The 16,377-nt window shown below is 36.8% G+C and overlaps 1 protein-coding gene across 13 annotated transcripts in view; it reads right to left on the reverse strand.

Annotated features, from left to right (window-relative positions):
* SNAP91 (synaptosome associated protein 91) overlaps positions 1-16,377 on the reverse strand; it is a 142,409-nt gene that overhangs the window by 69,088 nt on the left and 56,944 nt on the right. For all 13 annotated transcript variants that reach the window (XM_034648071.1, XM_034648074.1, XM_034648070.1 and 10 more), the window contains exons 8-9: positions 8,195-8,301; positions 1,338-1,379 (exon numbers count right to left, since the gene is read on the reverse strand). In XM_034648071.1, the coding sequence (XP_034503962.1) occupies positions 1,338-1,379; positions 8,195-8,301 (149 nt within the window). The remainder of the gene's footprint in view (positions 1-1,337; positions 1,380-8,194; positions 8,302-16,377) is intronic.

Below are 16,377 nucleotides of genomic sequence, written 5' to 3' on the forward strand. Positions count from 1 at the left end.
ATAGTGTTATCAAATTCATAAATCTGTATCTAATAAAAAGATTTTTAATAGTATTTTATGCACACTTAATATTTAAGCCCTATCCAAGATGATACCAACATCTTATTCAGTTATGTACCTGATCAAAGAACTCTCTCTTCTCACAATAGCAAAAATATTTTATATTAATATTCTGTCTACTAGAAGCAGTGCTCTCCCAATTTTTAAAGCCAAAAAATATAATGCCATCATATTCTGAATTATTCTCTGAATTTTATTTATGAAAAATTATTGGTGTTTAATGGGTATTTTAATATATAAATACAGAGACCATTACACTTTGGGGTTCTCTATTTTTAATAAAAATTTAAAGTTAATATTATTTTAAATATAGAAACATTTCAAGGTATTGTAAAGATAGTCAATCATTATATGCATTTTGATATTAAAAGGTGGGTCATCTTTTATTATGACAATTTTAGTCTATTACAAGGACTCTTTTTATTTACAAAGACAGAAAACTCATAGATTCATTACTGGTATGCAAGATAGAAGCTCTGTATTCCTCTTACCACCTCACAATTTCTAGTAAAAGGACATGTTTGGGATAGAAATTTACCATAACACAGTAAAGAGCTGATTAAATAAAAACAGTTCCTGCCAATTATGAGCAAAGTCACACAGTAATTCTGCACATGTGAATGGTTATGGATTCTATACCTTAAGAGCCCTACAATGTACCCTCTTGACAGATAAAAGGATTGATAAGAAAGCACTACTATTTTTTTGCTTACTAGACGCTCCCCAGAAAAATCACTTAGCTGCCACTGCGACTTTTTAAAAAAGGCTCTTTTATAGTAGAAATTCCTCTACGTCATAGGGGAGATGGGGATCAGGGCAGTACCACTGTGATATCAGAGCGCTCCTCTTTCATGCCCCTGTTTCATACCTGGGAAATGGTGAAAACTAGGAGAACAAGCAGAAACAACATTTCAAGTGTTCCAACTACTTGCCTACCAATGGTCACTGTTCATAGACAAAGCACTCTTTAAACATTATTTAAGGCTTCACTTTGAATCAAGATCAAGAATGAAAAGGTGGTCTCAAAACAGTAAATTCAGTTGCCTTTAAAGAAGAAACTATGTTATGAGGGCAGGTAAATCTTCGTATCAACTCCAGAAATACATTCAGTAGCTAGAAAAATATGCAACCTAGAATAATTTCCAAGAAAGTTGGTTGGCCTAAATCCCAAATGCATTAAATGCTTACAAGACTATACCCTAGGTAAGATCTTTTATGGCAAACTATGGAGTAATAATTTCATGCATACTACACTTTTCACTCAGAGAATCACTTACCTGTGTGAGGTCAGGAATGTCACCTTTATCAATGCCAACTTGCTGTGGATTAAAAAAAATAAGAAGTTACTTAATGGGAATTTAAAAAATTAATTTCTTTGCATTTAACAGAAGATTACTCACAGAATTAGTTAAAAACACAGCTCGATCTTGGTATAAAAGAATTGTCAATCTCACTTTGAAAATACGCTTTGTGTCGTTTTCCACTCAATATAATAGAGCAATATTTTGTTAAGGTACTTAGACATAACAAATGTACAGAATTTCACTAGAACTCAAAAAAAGACTTAAGAAATTGAAGTATAAAATTTAAGGTTTCCTCCATGGCTAATGGCAGCTAAAGAGTAAAAAAAAAAAAATGCTTAGACTAAATTCAAATTGTTATAAATGCTCAGTAAAGCCTCTGGACAGGGAATGTTCACTTAGTTCTAAAAACTTGTTCAGGGTGTAGTATCCACCACTCTTCCCACAGAGAGAACCATTTTGTTTGTTTCTTATGTATCCTTCCAGAGCTTTTTATGTATATCCAAGGAAATTGGAAATATATAAATACATATTTCCCACATTATTATACAATAGTGTATTATATACACTAAATTTATATTTTTCATTTAACAATATATCTCAGACCTATATCCATATTAACACACAGGGTTTCCTTATTTTTTAACCAGCTTCTTTTCCTATGATTTACTTATTTAACAAGTCATGTATTAATGAACAACTGAAGTTGCTTCCAATCTCCTGTCATTGCAAGCAATGCTGCACAGAGCATTTTGCACTCGTGTGGACACACCTGTAGGATACATTTGTAGAAGTGGAATTACTAGGTAAAAGCACATTGAATTTTTAGTGTTGGTAGCTTGGAGAAGGGAGATAGGGGAGGGAGGAAGAGTAGAAAGGGGAAATAGAGAGCAAGAGCACAAATATGGGAATATATAAATGAAGGTGAATCAAAGGAGAGAGTACATATTTATGTTCAATATACTGCTCTATCAACTCTCCTGTGGGTTTAAAAATATTCAAAATAAAAACTCAGGGAAAAATATAAATCATAACTTCAGTTCTCTCATTTTATGTAAATGATAAAATTCAGGCTCAAAGAAACAAAGTGGGTTAAAATCAAGTCTCTCTCTTTGAGAAATGAACTGCTTTGCTTATGTTGATGGAACTGCAGAAGCAAATAGGTGAAGCCTAAGGGTTGGGCTCCTCCAAAGACAATAAGGCAAACCAGAGATCGGAAAATCCCCTGGTTTGACAAATGCTCTTAGCTAAGTTCTTGCTTTTACTTTCTCTCTCTGTCTACAGCAGGGTTTCTCAGCCTTGGCACCATTCACGTTTTAGGATGATAATTCCTTCGTAGGGTCTGTCTTGTGCACCGTAGGACATTAGCAACATCCTTCTCTACCCACTGGATGCCAGCAGACTTTCCCTTCCTCCAGTTGTGACAACGAAAAATGTCTCCAGACACTGGATGCTAGGGAGGGGAGGGGACCAAAATCACCCAGTGCGGAGAACCACTGATGCATAGCACTGACCCTCAACCTCCNCAACCTCCTAGAGCAACTTAGGCTGCAGATTCCTCCTAGAGATACAGACATTCCCTGCTAATGACTGAACTCTGGCTGTAGGAAAGCTACGGTTGCTTCCCTAAATTCACTTAACTACTACAAATTATGGAAATTATAAACTAAGGTAACATCATTCCATTCCATTTATTTCCATATTTTAATACCTCTTCAGGTGATCCATTAAAAATATTAATATGAATGAAGTCAGCNAACTAAGGTAACATCATTCCATTCCATTTATTTCCATATTTTAATACCTCTTCAGGTGATCCATTAAAAATAATATGAATGAAGTCAGTATTTTTGAAATTAAAGTATTATCTTTAATATTAGGATCATCTTGATAAAAGGTGATGTGTTTCTCTTAAATAGTTAACAGAACTTTCTTGAACAGAAAGACATAATTTAGGAATTCTTCTTTGACACTGCTATTTTCACTAACCTGAACTTCTGAACCATAATATAATTGGAGGCTTGAGCTGAGGTGTAACTGTATTACAGAAATCTCATCACTTTCTGTCTGCAAATATTCTGGGAGACATAACTCCTACGACTTGGTATTTATCTTAGAATAGCAAACTAAGAATAACTTAGTTCTATAAAAAGGGAAGAGTGTTTAGCAGAAATGCCTATTACCTATAAAATAACCATTTTACAAAGTTTCAGTTGCCTGCTTTTGGAGACTTCACTGTAAGAATTCAAAACATGCTAAGGTTTCTACAATTCAAGCAATTCCTCTGGGATATGTGAATATTTCCATAGAAGTTGTTCAACTACTCTCTGTCTCTTTTAATATGGCAATAATTTATTAATATTTGCCAAATGGCCAATATTCATAGTTGTGTCTTAAAAATGGCATTCTAGAAGTCTTCTAAATGGTACCAACTACAGGGTAGCTATTGGATATGAGTCCATACATATGTACACCACAAAAGAGTTGTTTGGTACAGAAAGAAGCTTTGTACACTTAAGAAATTTCTGTATTTACCAATAATACAAACCACTCAACACTTGTATTCAAATAATTAATGTCTAAATCGTGAATAACGTAACTTAAATAAAGAAAACACAAATGGTTATTGTTAGCCCATTGTAGGTTAGTGTCTACTAAAAATAATTTTATATTTTAGTATCATTCTATAAAAAAGTCTTAGTCATAGTGTTCAAATAAAAGTAGAATATTTGTATTCAGTTATTCAGACTCTCAAAATAACATCTAATTTCTGTCTATTTCCTTCTCAACAGCCTGAAATGGGCCCGTGCAAACATGAGGTGATCAAGAGACATGAAATAACATTTACACCTACAAGAGGAATGAGTTAATAAATAAGTACCCGCTTTCCCGTGAAGACCTTGGACCCAGCAGTACAGTGCTGATTAGAGAAACGTATACTCCAGACTGTCACACATCCAGTTCCTTACCTATCTAACATATACAATAAGAGATGGGGGAACCGGGCAGCACGAGCACCAGGACTTAATGGAACAATGAAAGGATCTTCTCCTCTGGATGCTTAGGCATAACTGATCTTCCCACAGAAAAAAGTCAGGCAAATTTTACTAGATTATGTTGATAACTAGGGTTAAACCATAGGAAAACCTTTTCAAATACAAAAAGTAAAACTGTGTAGCAGCCAAAGCAATTCAAGCATTTCTATCCTTTCTTAAAGACAGACCAGCACCAGTAAGCCCACAAGAAATACACATGAACATGCTGTAATGTATACGTAACTCCTATAAACTATTCTTTACCTTTTGTTTCCCACATTATATATATTAAAAGACTTCTATTCTGATTACAAACTATATGGACCAAAGGTCAAGAGACAGCATTTTGCGGTATCAGTCTCCTAATGTGAATGTGACAATTATTATTCCTGTGAATAAATGAAATTTGAAAGATGATATACGGACTAGAGTGCTTTTGGAATTGTGTGTATAAAATGCTTGTTCTTGTGCTATATTCTCCAAATGGCAAAAACAGCANAGAGCACAAATATGGGAATATATAAATGAAGGTGAATCAAAGGAGAGAGTACATATTTATGTTCAATATACTGCTCTATCAACTCTCCTGTGGGTTTAAAAATATTCAAAATAAAAACTCAGGGAAAAATATAAATCATAACTTCAGTTCTCTCATTTTATGTAAATGATAAAATTCAGGCTCAAAGAAACAAAGTGGGTTAAAATCAAGTCTCTCTCTTTGAGAAATGAACTGCTTTGCTTATGTTGATGGAACTGCAGAAGCAAATAGGTGAAGCCTAAGGGTTGGGCTCCTCCAAAGACAATAAGGCAAACCAGAGATCGGAAAATCCCCTGGTTTGACAAATGCTCTTAGCTAAGTTCTTGCTTTTACTTTCTCTCTCTGTCTACAGCAGGGTTTCTCAGCCTTGGCACCATTCACGTTTTAGGATGATAATTCCTTCGTAGGGTCTGTCTTGTGCACCGTAGGACATTAGCAACATCCTTCTCTACCCACTGGATGCCAGCAGACTTTCCCTTCCTCCAGTTGTGACAACGAAAAATGTCTCCAGACACTGGGAGCTGGGGAGGGGAGGGGACCAAAATCACCCAGTGCGGAGAACCACTGATGCATAGTACTGACCCTCAACCTCCTAGAGCAACTTAGGCTGCAGATTCCTCCTAGAGATACAGACATTCCCTGCTAATGACTGAACTCTGGCTGTAGGAAAGCTACGGTTGCTTCCCTAAATTCACTTAACTACTACAAATTATGGAAATTATAAACTAAGGTAACATCATTCCATTCCATTTATTTCCATATTTTAATACCTCTTCAGGTGATCCATTAAAAATAATATGAATGAAGTCAGTATTTTTGAAATTAAAGTATTATCTTTAATATTAGGATCATCTTGATAAAAGGTGATGTGTTTCTCTTAAATAGTTAACAGAACTTTCTTGAACAGAAAGACATAATTTAGGAATTCTTCTTTGACACTGCTATTTTCACTAACCTGAACTTCTGAACCATAATATAATTGGAGGCTTGAGCTGAGGTGTAACTGTATTACAGAAATCTCATCACTTTCTGTCTGCAAATATTCTGGGAGACATAACTCCTACGACTTGGTATTTATCTTAGAATAGCAAACTAAGAATAACTTAGTTCTATAAAAAGGGAAGAGTGTTTAGCAGAAATGCCTATTACCTATAAAATAACCATTTTACAAAGTTTCAGTTGCCTGCTTTTGGAGACTTCACTGTAAGAATTCAAAACATGCTAAGGTTTCTACAATTCAAGCAATTCCTCTGGGATATGTGAATATTTCCATAGAAGTTGTTCAACTACTCTCTGTCTCTTTTAATATGGCAATAATTTATTAATATTTGCCAAATGGCCAATATTCATAGTTGTGTCTTAAAAATGGCATTCTAGAAGTCTTCTAAATGGTACCAACTACAGGGTAGCTATTGGATATGAGTCCATACATATGTACACCACAAAAGAGTTGTTTGGTACAGAAAGAAGCTTTGTACACTTAAGAAATTTCTGTATTTACCAATAATACAAACCACTCAACACTTGTATTCAAATAATTAATGTCTAAATCGTGAATAACGTAACTTAAATAAAGAAAACACAAATGGTTATTGTTAGCCCATTGTAGGTTAGTGTCTACTAAAAATAATTTTATATTTTAGTATCATTCTATAAAAAAGTCTTAGTCATAGTGTTCAAATAAAAGTAGAATATTTGTATTCAGTTATTCAGACTCTCAAAATAACATCTAATTTCTGTCTATTTCCTTCTCAACAGCCTGAAATGGGCCCGTGCAAACATGAGGTGATCAAGAGACATGAAATAACATTTACACCTACAAGAGGAATGAGTTAATAAATAAGTACCCGCTTTCCCGTGAAGACCTTGGACCCAGCAGTACAGTGCTGATTAGAGAAACGTATACTCCAGACTGTCACACATCCAGTTCCTTACCTATCTAACATATACAATAAGAGATGGGGGAACCGGGCAGCACGAGCACCAGGACTTAATGGAACAATGAAAGGATCTTCTCCTCTGGATGCTTAGGCATAACTGATCTTCCCACAGAAAAAAGTCAGGCAAATTTTACTAGATTATGTTGATAACTAGGGTTAAACCATAGGAAAACCTTTTCAAATACAAAAAGTAAAACTGTGTAGCAGCCAAAGCAATTCAAGCATTTCTATCCTTTCTTAAAGACAGACCAGCACCAGTAAGCCCACAAGAAATACACATGAACATGCTGTAATGTATACGTAACTCCTATAAACTATTCTTTACCTTTTGTTTCCCACATTATATATATTAAAAGACTTCTATTCTGATTACAAACTATATGGACCAAAGGTCAAGAGACAGCATTTTGCGGTATCAGTCTCCTAATGTGAATGTGACAATTATTATTCCTGTGAATAAATGAAATTTGAAAGATGATATACGGACTAGAGTGCTTTTGGAATTGTGTGTATAAAATGCTTGTTCTTGTGCTATATTCTCCAAATGGCAAAAACAGCAAAAACATGGCATGAACATCCCATGCCCAAGGCCTTGTATGCTTTGTTGATGGGCTTCAGAATGCCTCGCACATGGCACTCCAGTCAGCCCAACCATTCATTCACTGACAATGTAGCATAAGAATCAACTGGGCAACCTGCCAAAAGACTGTAATAACAATGGCGTAACTTTCAATATCAGTATGAATCAATAACTGGATTTCATAAGAGAAAACACCAACTATGGGAACATCAACTATACAGCTACACAGTTATTATGATTAAGAACAAACAGACTCCCTTAAGAAACAATTTATACACTTCATAAAATTAATTATACTTTAATTTTTTCATTGTATTTAAATCCTTGACAAAATAAGAAGGTCATATTTATGATTTCCACACACTAAGAACAATATTTATTGTTCTGGACTTTCCTAAGGGCTTTTTTTTTCAGGGTTCAATAAAAAGGAAGCCCTTCCTTACAATCAAAGATAGCTCTTAAGTGGAGAGGAGGGATGAACCACCTTGCAAAGCTGTGAATCTGCTTGGTACCCATGTAACTTGTATTTGAACACAGAATGATCATCTAATTGGGATGCAGGAGTGCAGACTACAGTTCTGAGAAGCTGGGAGGAGATGACCTCTAAGATCACTTCCAGCCCTAATACACTGGGGCTCTGGGGCAGAATGTCTTGCCAGATTATAAGCCCTATTATTGACTTCAGATACATCAGTTAATATTCTTAAATTATATTCCCAACACAGCTTATTATTACTTACCTCTGCAACTTTGAGAAATTCAGATACTCGTGTCATTCTAGTTAGAAATCGTTTGTAAATTTCTAGGGCATCTTTACATTGTCCTTTCTTCATTTCAAAAAACTTTTCTGGAAAAGAGAGGGAAGCATTTTGAAGAGACTATTATATTTGATTTTCTTCTAAGTTTATGTTAATACTATTAATTAAAACTTAAATGAATGTTTGGATCAAAACACTAAGCAGTAAAACCTATATGAGGTTCTAAAGCACCTGAACAAGGGGGACTGTGAAGTTTAAGAACAGTGTCACGTTCTAGGGGTCTCTGGGAGGCATTTAAACAATGAAAGCACAATTAAAGTAGAAAAACATATGAAGTGTCACAACAAGTTAAACTCACGATCCATATATCCCAGTACTCTGCTTTAGAAAATAGCATCCAGTACTTGCTGATAATCTCCAAAGTTATGATTGCATTTTAAGCATCATTATTTTCTTACTAGCTCACCATAAACCAGTAAGCTATATATCATAAAGCAATAAATCTCTCCAAGTTAAATAATTCTTTCCATTGTTTACACCCTGTATAAATTGTACTTTTGTTGGCCATAAATGATTTCTTTCAAACATGTCTCTTAGTTATAAAGCAGTGGAGTTTCGTGAAAAATATTTGGTTTACCAAACTCATCATGGCTTTCTAGCCCTTAACTGTATCGGCTTTCTCAACCTTCAGCTTCCCAGACAGAAAAACAGAGGATCCCTTTGCTGCTCTCTCTTGCACTCCCAAGACTGGAATTCACAATCACTAGGGTGCTATAGCTCCATTGTAATTACATTACACAAGTGTATTTTCTCCATATGTGTTTGGAAGAAAACCGGCACTTTAACAGTATTTTTGCCAGCAGGTCATTTATCAGTTCATTCAGTCAATAATTATTGACATGGAAGATGGAGACAGAGAAGGCCGGGATCTACAAAAGGTTCCAGGCAACTGTGGATTATAACTGAAGATGATTTAGTATTCTTCATTATTTTATACTTTCAAATGGTGAAAAACATGCTATTTTTTATATTCTTTCATACGTTAAAGTTCTTAATATCATTCAGCATGTAATTTTACTACCTTAAAAGTATTTTTAATTTTCTCAAGAAAGGTTTAATAATATATAATTACACAAAGAACTAATTATTGAGGGTAGCTACTCATTACCTTCTGTTGACAGTCCCGGTAATTTTACATTTAACACGGACCTCCCCTGTAGGGCATTCAAGGGAAGCAAAAAGATCAAGAAAACAAACACATACTGTTTTCCACTTAAGATCTGAGAGGGAAGTGAGTCTTTTAAAAAATGGCCAAATCTAACCTAGAAGGTATTATGCTAAGTGAAGCAAGTCAGAAAGACAAATACCATATGATTTCACTTAGACGTAGAATTGAAAAAGTAAAACAAACAAAAATAAACAGACTCCTAAATTCAGAGAACAAACTGGTGGTTGGAAGAGGGGAGGGGTGGGGGATGGGTGAAATAGATGAAGGGAATTAAGAAGTATGACCTTCCAGTTATAAAATAAATAAGTCACAGAGATGAAAAGTACAGCACAGAGAACACAGTCAATAACACTGTAATAACATTGTGTGGTGACAGGTGGTGAGCACGGAGTGATGATGTATGGAATTGTCAGATCAATATGTTGATACATCTGAAACTAATGGAACATTGTATGTCAACTACACTTCAATTTTAAAAAATGGCCAAATCAAATCTTTATCTGCTCTGTTTTCTAATGCTACAGATAGAATCTTGGTGCTATAAAGGAACAAATCTTTTTTAGTTTAAACTTTTGGGAAAAAAGGACTTATTCTGGTAAAATATAATTCTTTCTTTTTAAACAATATTCACATAAATAAGTTGTTCCAAATATCTACATTACTTTTCTTTACTATAATCCAAGTTTATTTCTTTGCATCAGACCTTCAGCAATAACACAAAAAGAGAAATCAACTGAATAATCTCAATTTCCTTTTAGAACCAATGCATCAGAATCTTAAGCAATTTTTCTCTGTCTCCTCTGGAAGCTTTTTAAATTGTTCATATATTTCATGGTAATTTAGGATTCAAGAACAAAAGTAATAAAATTTTTATGGCTTTAGGTTATAATTGCTTAACTGTTTCTGTAACAGTGGTTAAGGACACAGAAAGCAACATGCACTGATGTAAGGGGGAGCCGTGAGGTGCCCTTGTCCCGTTAGAGAATAGGGTAGGGCAAGTCATACTTTTAACAGAGGGGATGGGTATTTGGCCTTTGTAACATGAATCTTTATAATGTGTTGATAAATTCCCTTGTCATATTAGTATTAATTTTCAAAGAACAACTGTCCTAAGGAAAAGAACTAGATGAAGAGGAATCTCATTCCTGCGAAATAAACCGAGGCTTTGCATGGGGACTGTAACTAACACCCGTAAATCAGAAGAAAGCATCTTCTCACTCGCACATCAGTTTCATTATAGCGATAAAATGTTTGCAAAGATTTGCGGCACCAACATTGACTCCAACATTAGATGCAGAAAACTGCTCATGAAGTCCTTGATTAAAACTAACGCAAAATGTATTCATAAAGTTAATTTCTAGCACTATTTGGTAAGCAAACAAACAAACAAAAACACCTGTCTCAAAACACTTAGGATAGTAAGCGTACCTATCTTCTAGAGCGTTACTTTCACAAGAGCAATTTGACAAGCATGCTGAATGAAGGCCACTCAACAGGAGAATGTGATCAGGCAAGAATGCCTGCCTCTACCACTTTTGAAGTCAGGTCTTTAATACAAAGATACAACTCTCCTTTTCTGCTCCTACTGTTAGCCAATAGACTATCCTTTTCAAGTGAGATGAAATAAAAATATATATTGCATGGTTATTATTTTAAAATACAGAGAAAATGCATTCTTACTACAATCTTATCTCTGAAGGCAACATAAAGAGAAAGTAAAACAGAGCAGCATTTAAATAGATGTTCAAGACACAGAGGAGAAACACACGGCTTAATGTGTTTAAATGCTAAATGAATTTTAAAGGCAGTAAGTCCGATGTTCTGGAAGCAGATGTAGGAAACAAGGGTACACTAGTGAGAGGGCGTGAGAAGGTATCAGCAGACCTTCATTCTGACAGCTATGGAGTTAAGATGAGCAATTCAAAGATAACTGAGGCTTTAGGCTTAGAAGACTAATTATATATCAACAGAAATGAGAGTAAGAAAGGAAAATTCAGGAGTTCAGTTTTGGAGATCGCTGAATTTTAAATACTTTTTAAAAAAATTTTAAAAATCTAAATTTAAGTGTCTACAAATAAGACTTGCAAAACTGGAGCTCGGAAGAAACGTTATAAACTGACATAATAGAGCTGGGACTCAGCATAAGGACATCTCCATAGGAAAACATAGGGTTTCCAATGAAAATATACACAAAAAGCAGAAAAATAACTGGCTAAAAATGAACCTTAGCAAAAACTCACATTTGTGAGTGGTAAGGAAGAGTAAGATATGCACACAAAAGGGAACGGGAAGACCTGTTATTTGGTTTACTGATAAACATTCCCACTTGAAATAAGGTAATACACTGTTGAATTACATGTTAAGAACAGGTATCTTTCCCCAATAATGCAAAATCTCTAAGAGCAGTGTGTCTGATTGCCTTGCGCAACCCCCATTCTCTCCCTTTCTAAACTCATGAGAAGCCAGGATGTCGGACACAAATTCAGTTCTGTAAATTAGACGGACCTGTGAGAGATCTGGAAAATAAAACTGAGGAAGAAGCCATCTTCCTGTACGTTTTTGGCTATTTCTGTGACAAGGAAGTCCCCAGGAGTAGAAGATTATCCTTCGGCAGCATTCCACCGTCCACCCTCCGGCTTCGTGGGTTTTGAGGAGTACTGGTTGTAGTCACACCCATTTGATGTGACTCCCTACTTCCTGGATTATAGCTTCAGGTGTCTGGTTTCTAGCTGACTAGGGCTGCAAGGCAGCCGACGTGGTGGCAGCAGCAGCTTCCTATTTTTAGTATACTGTAAAGTGGTGGCCTCAAAAGTAGACACTTTGCTGGTGTGTGAGAATCTATTATTCTGTAAGTCATTCAGGAACCACTCCCTGCAGGCTTCTGGTAATTACTTAAGCACCCAACTCCCTACTTTAGATCCCTTTCTAGTTAGAGTGTGGAGAGTGGTTTCTGTTTCTTGAATAGACACAGTATTTGGTATCTGAAATGGCTGTAGAAATCAGACCCTCAAAAATGTCAAAGACGGGAATCTAGAATTAGCTATGTAACTGGCAGGATCTGAAGGCAGTGTCCACTACCCGCAACTCTTGGAAAATTGGGGTTCTCATAGCCTGGACTATACAGAAGCAAACTGATTACTTAAATGATCGCCTAGTTTTCTGAAATGAGCAGCTAAAATGAAGCTTACCGGATCAGGCAGCTGCTGGGAGAGACCACCATGACGGGAATAAGGCAACTAGATCGTACACTGGGTGGCTGCTCCTGACTCCAAAGGAAAATGACAACACGGGATTTTAAATTATTGGCTCGAGATACCAGTCGGACGGTGGTACTCCAAAACTGCCCTTAAATAACCTTATCTCTTGCAGACATAGAGCTGTCATCGCTGAAAGTCAGAGAGTCTAATCTTCTAAGTTGCTGAATTACAACGTATGTGGTTAAGTTAAATTTCCAGCCTCACCACGGTCTCCTTTGTGAAAGTTAGGATGTTTATTGAGAAGAAAAACTAGAAAGGGGACTGCATGGGTAGATTCAAACCGAAGGGAGCTACTCTTGCTACAAAAAGCTTTTCCTTCTCAGTCTGAAGAGGCTGGTCCTGCCTTGCTGGGCGATTCTGTAATTAAGCCACTTTCACAAGGGAATGAAAACTTTTCTCATGTCCAATCCATCTATTTCTTACCCCTTTCCCCTTGCCAACTGCCTCAATACCTAGAATGAGATTGAGAAGACAGCAATCCCTGCATGCCCTAGGGAGACCAGTACAAAGTCTGACCCAAGCGGAAAAAATATACATGCTAAAAGCAGCGCAAGTTCTTGCAAATTTCTGATGGCAGCAGGTTGCCAGATAAAATACAAGTTACTGAGTTAAATATGAATTGTAAATAGATAAATTTTTAGCACAGGTATGTCCTAAATATTGCATAGGACTTATTAAAAAATGTTCGTGTTGATCTGAATACAAATTTAACTGGGAATCTTCTATTTTTCCCTCTGAATCTGGCAACCATCATTGATAAAAAATGTGGAGAGTTGGTATGGATTGTAAAGTTTCTGAACAGGAAGGAAAGTATATTACATCAGATTTTGTGATATAATTGATAATTTGTCAATTTGGGTGAACATGCCAAAAAACATGGATTCAAAATGCTAGTCTGAGCCTCTGGAAGTAGCTCTAACACAGTGATTCCCCAAGTGAAATCCCAGACGAGTAGCAACAGCACCAGTCAGGACCTTATTAGGAACGCAACTTCTCAGGCTCGACCCCGGACCTGCTGCATTAGGAACTCTGCGTCGAGGTTTAGCAATCTGAATTTAACAAGCTCTCCAAATAGTCTTGAGAAACGTCCTTGAAACACAGCCAAGGGCACTTCCTCCTCTTCTGCAGAAGAGACCTTTATCAGGGTGACTCGGCCAGGGAAAGGGGACATGCCCAGACTTTTCAGGAACACGAAATCCAAACCGATGCTACTTTCTGGGGACTTCACTCTATGTTCTACCAACTTGAGTGGAAGCTTTTGGGGGATTACATGATAAAAGAAAATTAGATCCAGTGGATGNCTGAATTTTAAATACTTTTTAAAAAAATTTTAAAAATCTAAATTTAAGTGTCTACAAATAAGACTTGCAAAACTGGAGCTCGGAAGAAACGTTATAAACTGACATAATAGAGCTGGGACTCAGCATAAGGACATCTCCATAGGAAAACATAGGGTTTCCAATGAAAATATACACAAAAAGCAGAAAAATAACTGGCTAAAAATGAACCTTAGCAAAAACTCACATTTGTGAGTGGTAAGGAAGAGTAAGATATGCACACAAAAGGGAACGGGAAGACCTGTTATTTGGTTTACTGATAAACATTCCCACTTGAAATAAGGTAATACACTGTTGAATTACATGTTAAGAACAGGTATCTTTCCCCAATAACGCAAAATCTCTAAGAGCAGTGTGTCTGATTGCCTTACGCAACCCCCATTCTCTCCCTTTCTAAACTCATGAGAAGCCAGGATGTCGGACACAAATTCAGTTCTGTAAATTAGACGGACCTGTGAGAGATCTGGAAAATAAAACTGAGGAAGAAGCCATCTTCCTGTACGTTTTTGGCTATTTCTGTGACAAGGAAGTCCCCAGGAGTAGAAGATTATCCTTCGGCAGCATTCCACCGTCCACCCTCCGGCTTCGTGGGTTTTGAGGAGTACTGGTTGTAGTCACACCCATTTGATGTGACTCCCTACTTCCTGGATTATAGCTTCAGGTGTCTGGTTTCTAGCTGACTAGGGCTGCAAGGCAGCCGACGTGGTGGCAGCAGCAGCTTCCTATTTTTAGTATACTGTAAAGTGGTGGCCTCAAAAGTAGACACTTTGCTGGTGTGTGAGAATCTATTATTCTGTAAGTCATTCAGGAACCACTCCCTGCAGGCTTCTGGTAATTACTTAAGCACCCAACTCCCTACTTTAGATCCCTTTCTAGTTAGAGTGTGGAGAGTGGTTTCTGTTTCTTGAATAGACACAGTATTTGGTATCTGAAATGGCTGTAGAAATCAGACCCTCAAAAATGTCAAAGACGGGAATCTAGAATTAGCTATGTAACTGGCAGGATCTGAAGGCAGTGTCCACTACCCGCAACTCTTGGAAAATTGGGGTTCTCATAGCCTGGACTATACAGAAGCAAACTGATTACTTAAATGATCGCCTAGTTTTCTGAAATGAGCAGCTAAAATGAAGCTTACCGGATCAGGCAGCTGCTGGGAGAGACCACCATGACGGGAATAAGGCAACTAGATCGTACACTGGGTGGCTGCTCCTGACTCCAAAGGAAAATGACAACACGGGATTTTAAATTATTGGCTCGAGATACCAGTCGGACGGTGGTACTCCAAAACTGCCCTTAAATAACCTTATCTCTTGCAGACATAGAGCTGTCATCGCTGAAAGTCAGAGAGTCTAATCTTCTAAGTTGCTGAATTACAACGTATGTGGTTAAGTTAAATTTCCAGCCTCACCACGGTCTCCTTTGTGAAAGTTAGGATGTTTATTGAGAAGAAAAACTAGAAAGGAGACTGCATGGGTAGATTCAAACCGAAGGGAGCTACTCTTGCTACAAAAAGCTTTTCCTTCTCAGTCTGAAGAGGCTGGTCCTGCCTTGCTGGGCGATTCTGTAATTAAGCCACTTTCACAAGGGAATGAAAACTTTTCTCATGTCCAATCCATCTATTTCTTACCCCTTTCCCCTTGCCAACTGCCTCAATACCTAGAATGAGATTGAGAAGACAGCAATCCCTGCATGCCCTAGGGAGACCAGTACAAAGTCTGACCCAAGCGGAAAAAATATACATGCTAAAAGCAGCGCAAGTTCTTGCAAATTTCTGATGGCAGCAGGTTGCCAGATAAAATACAAGTTACTGAGTTAAATATGAATTGTAAATAGATAAATTTTTAGCACAGGTATGTCCTAAATATTGCATAGGACTTATTAAAAAATGTTCGTGTTGATCTGAATACAAATTTAACTGGGAATCTTCTATTTTTCCCTCTGAATCTGGCAACCATCATTGATAAAAAATGTGGAGAGTTGGTATGGATTGTAAAGTTTCTGAGCAGGAAGGAAAGTATATTACATTAGATTTTGTGATATAATTGATAATTTGTCAATTTGGGTGAACATGCCAAAAACCATGGATTCAAAATGCTAGTCTGAGCCTCTGGAAGTAGCTCTAACACAGTGATTCCCCAAGTGAAATCCCAGACGAGTAGCAACAGCACCAGTCAGGACCTTATTAGGAACGCAACTTCTCAGGCTCGACCCCGGACCTACTGCATTAGGAACTCTGCGTCGAGGTTTAGCAATCTGAATTTAACAAGCTCTCCAAATAGTCTTGAGAAACGTCCTTGAAACACAGCCAAGGGCACTTCCTCCTCTTCTGCAGAAGAGACCTTT

The sequence above is a fragment of the Ailuropoda melanoleuca genome, chromosome 19 (genome assembly GCF_002007445.2).
Source record: "Ailuropoda melanoleuca isolate Jingjing chromosome 19, ASM200744v2, whole genome shotgun sequence".
NCBI classification, from domain to species: Eukaryota; Metazoa; Chordata; class Mammalia; order Carnivora; family Ursidae; genus Ailuropoda; species Ailuropoda melanoleuca.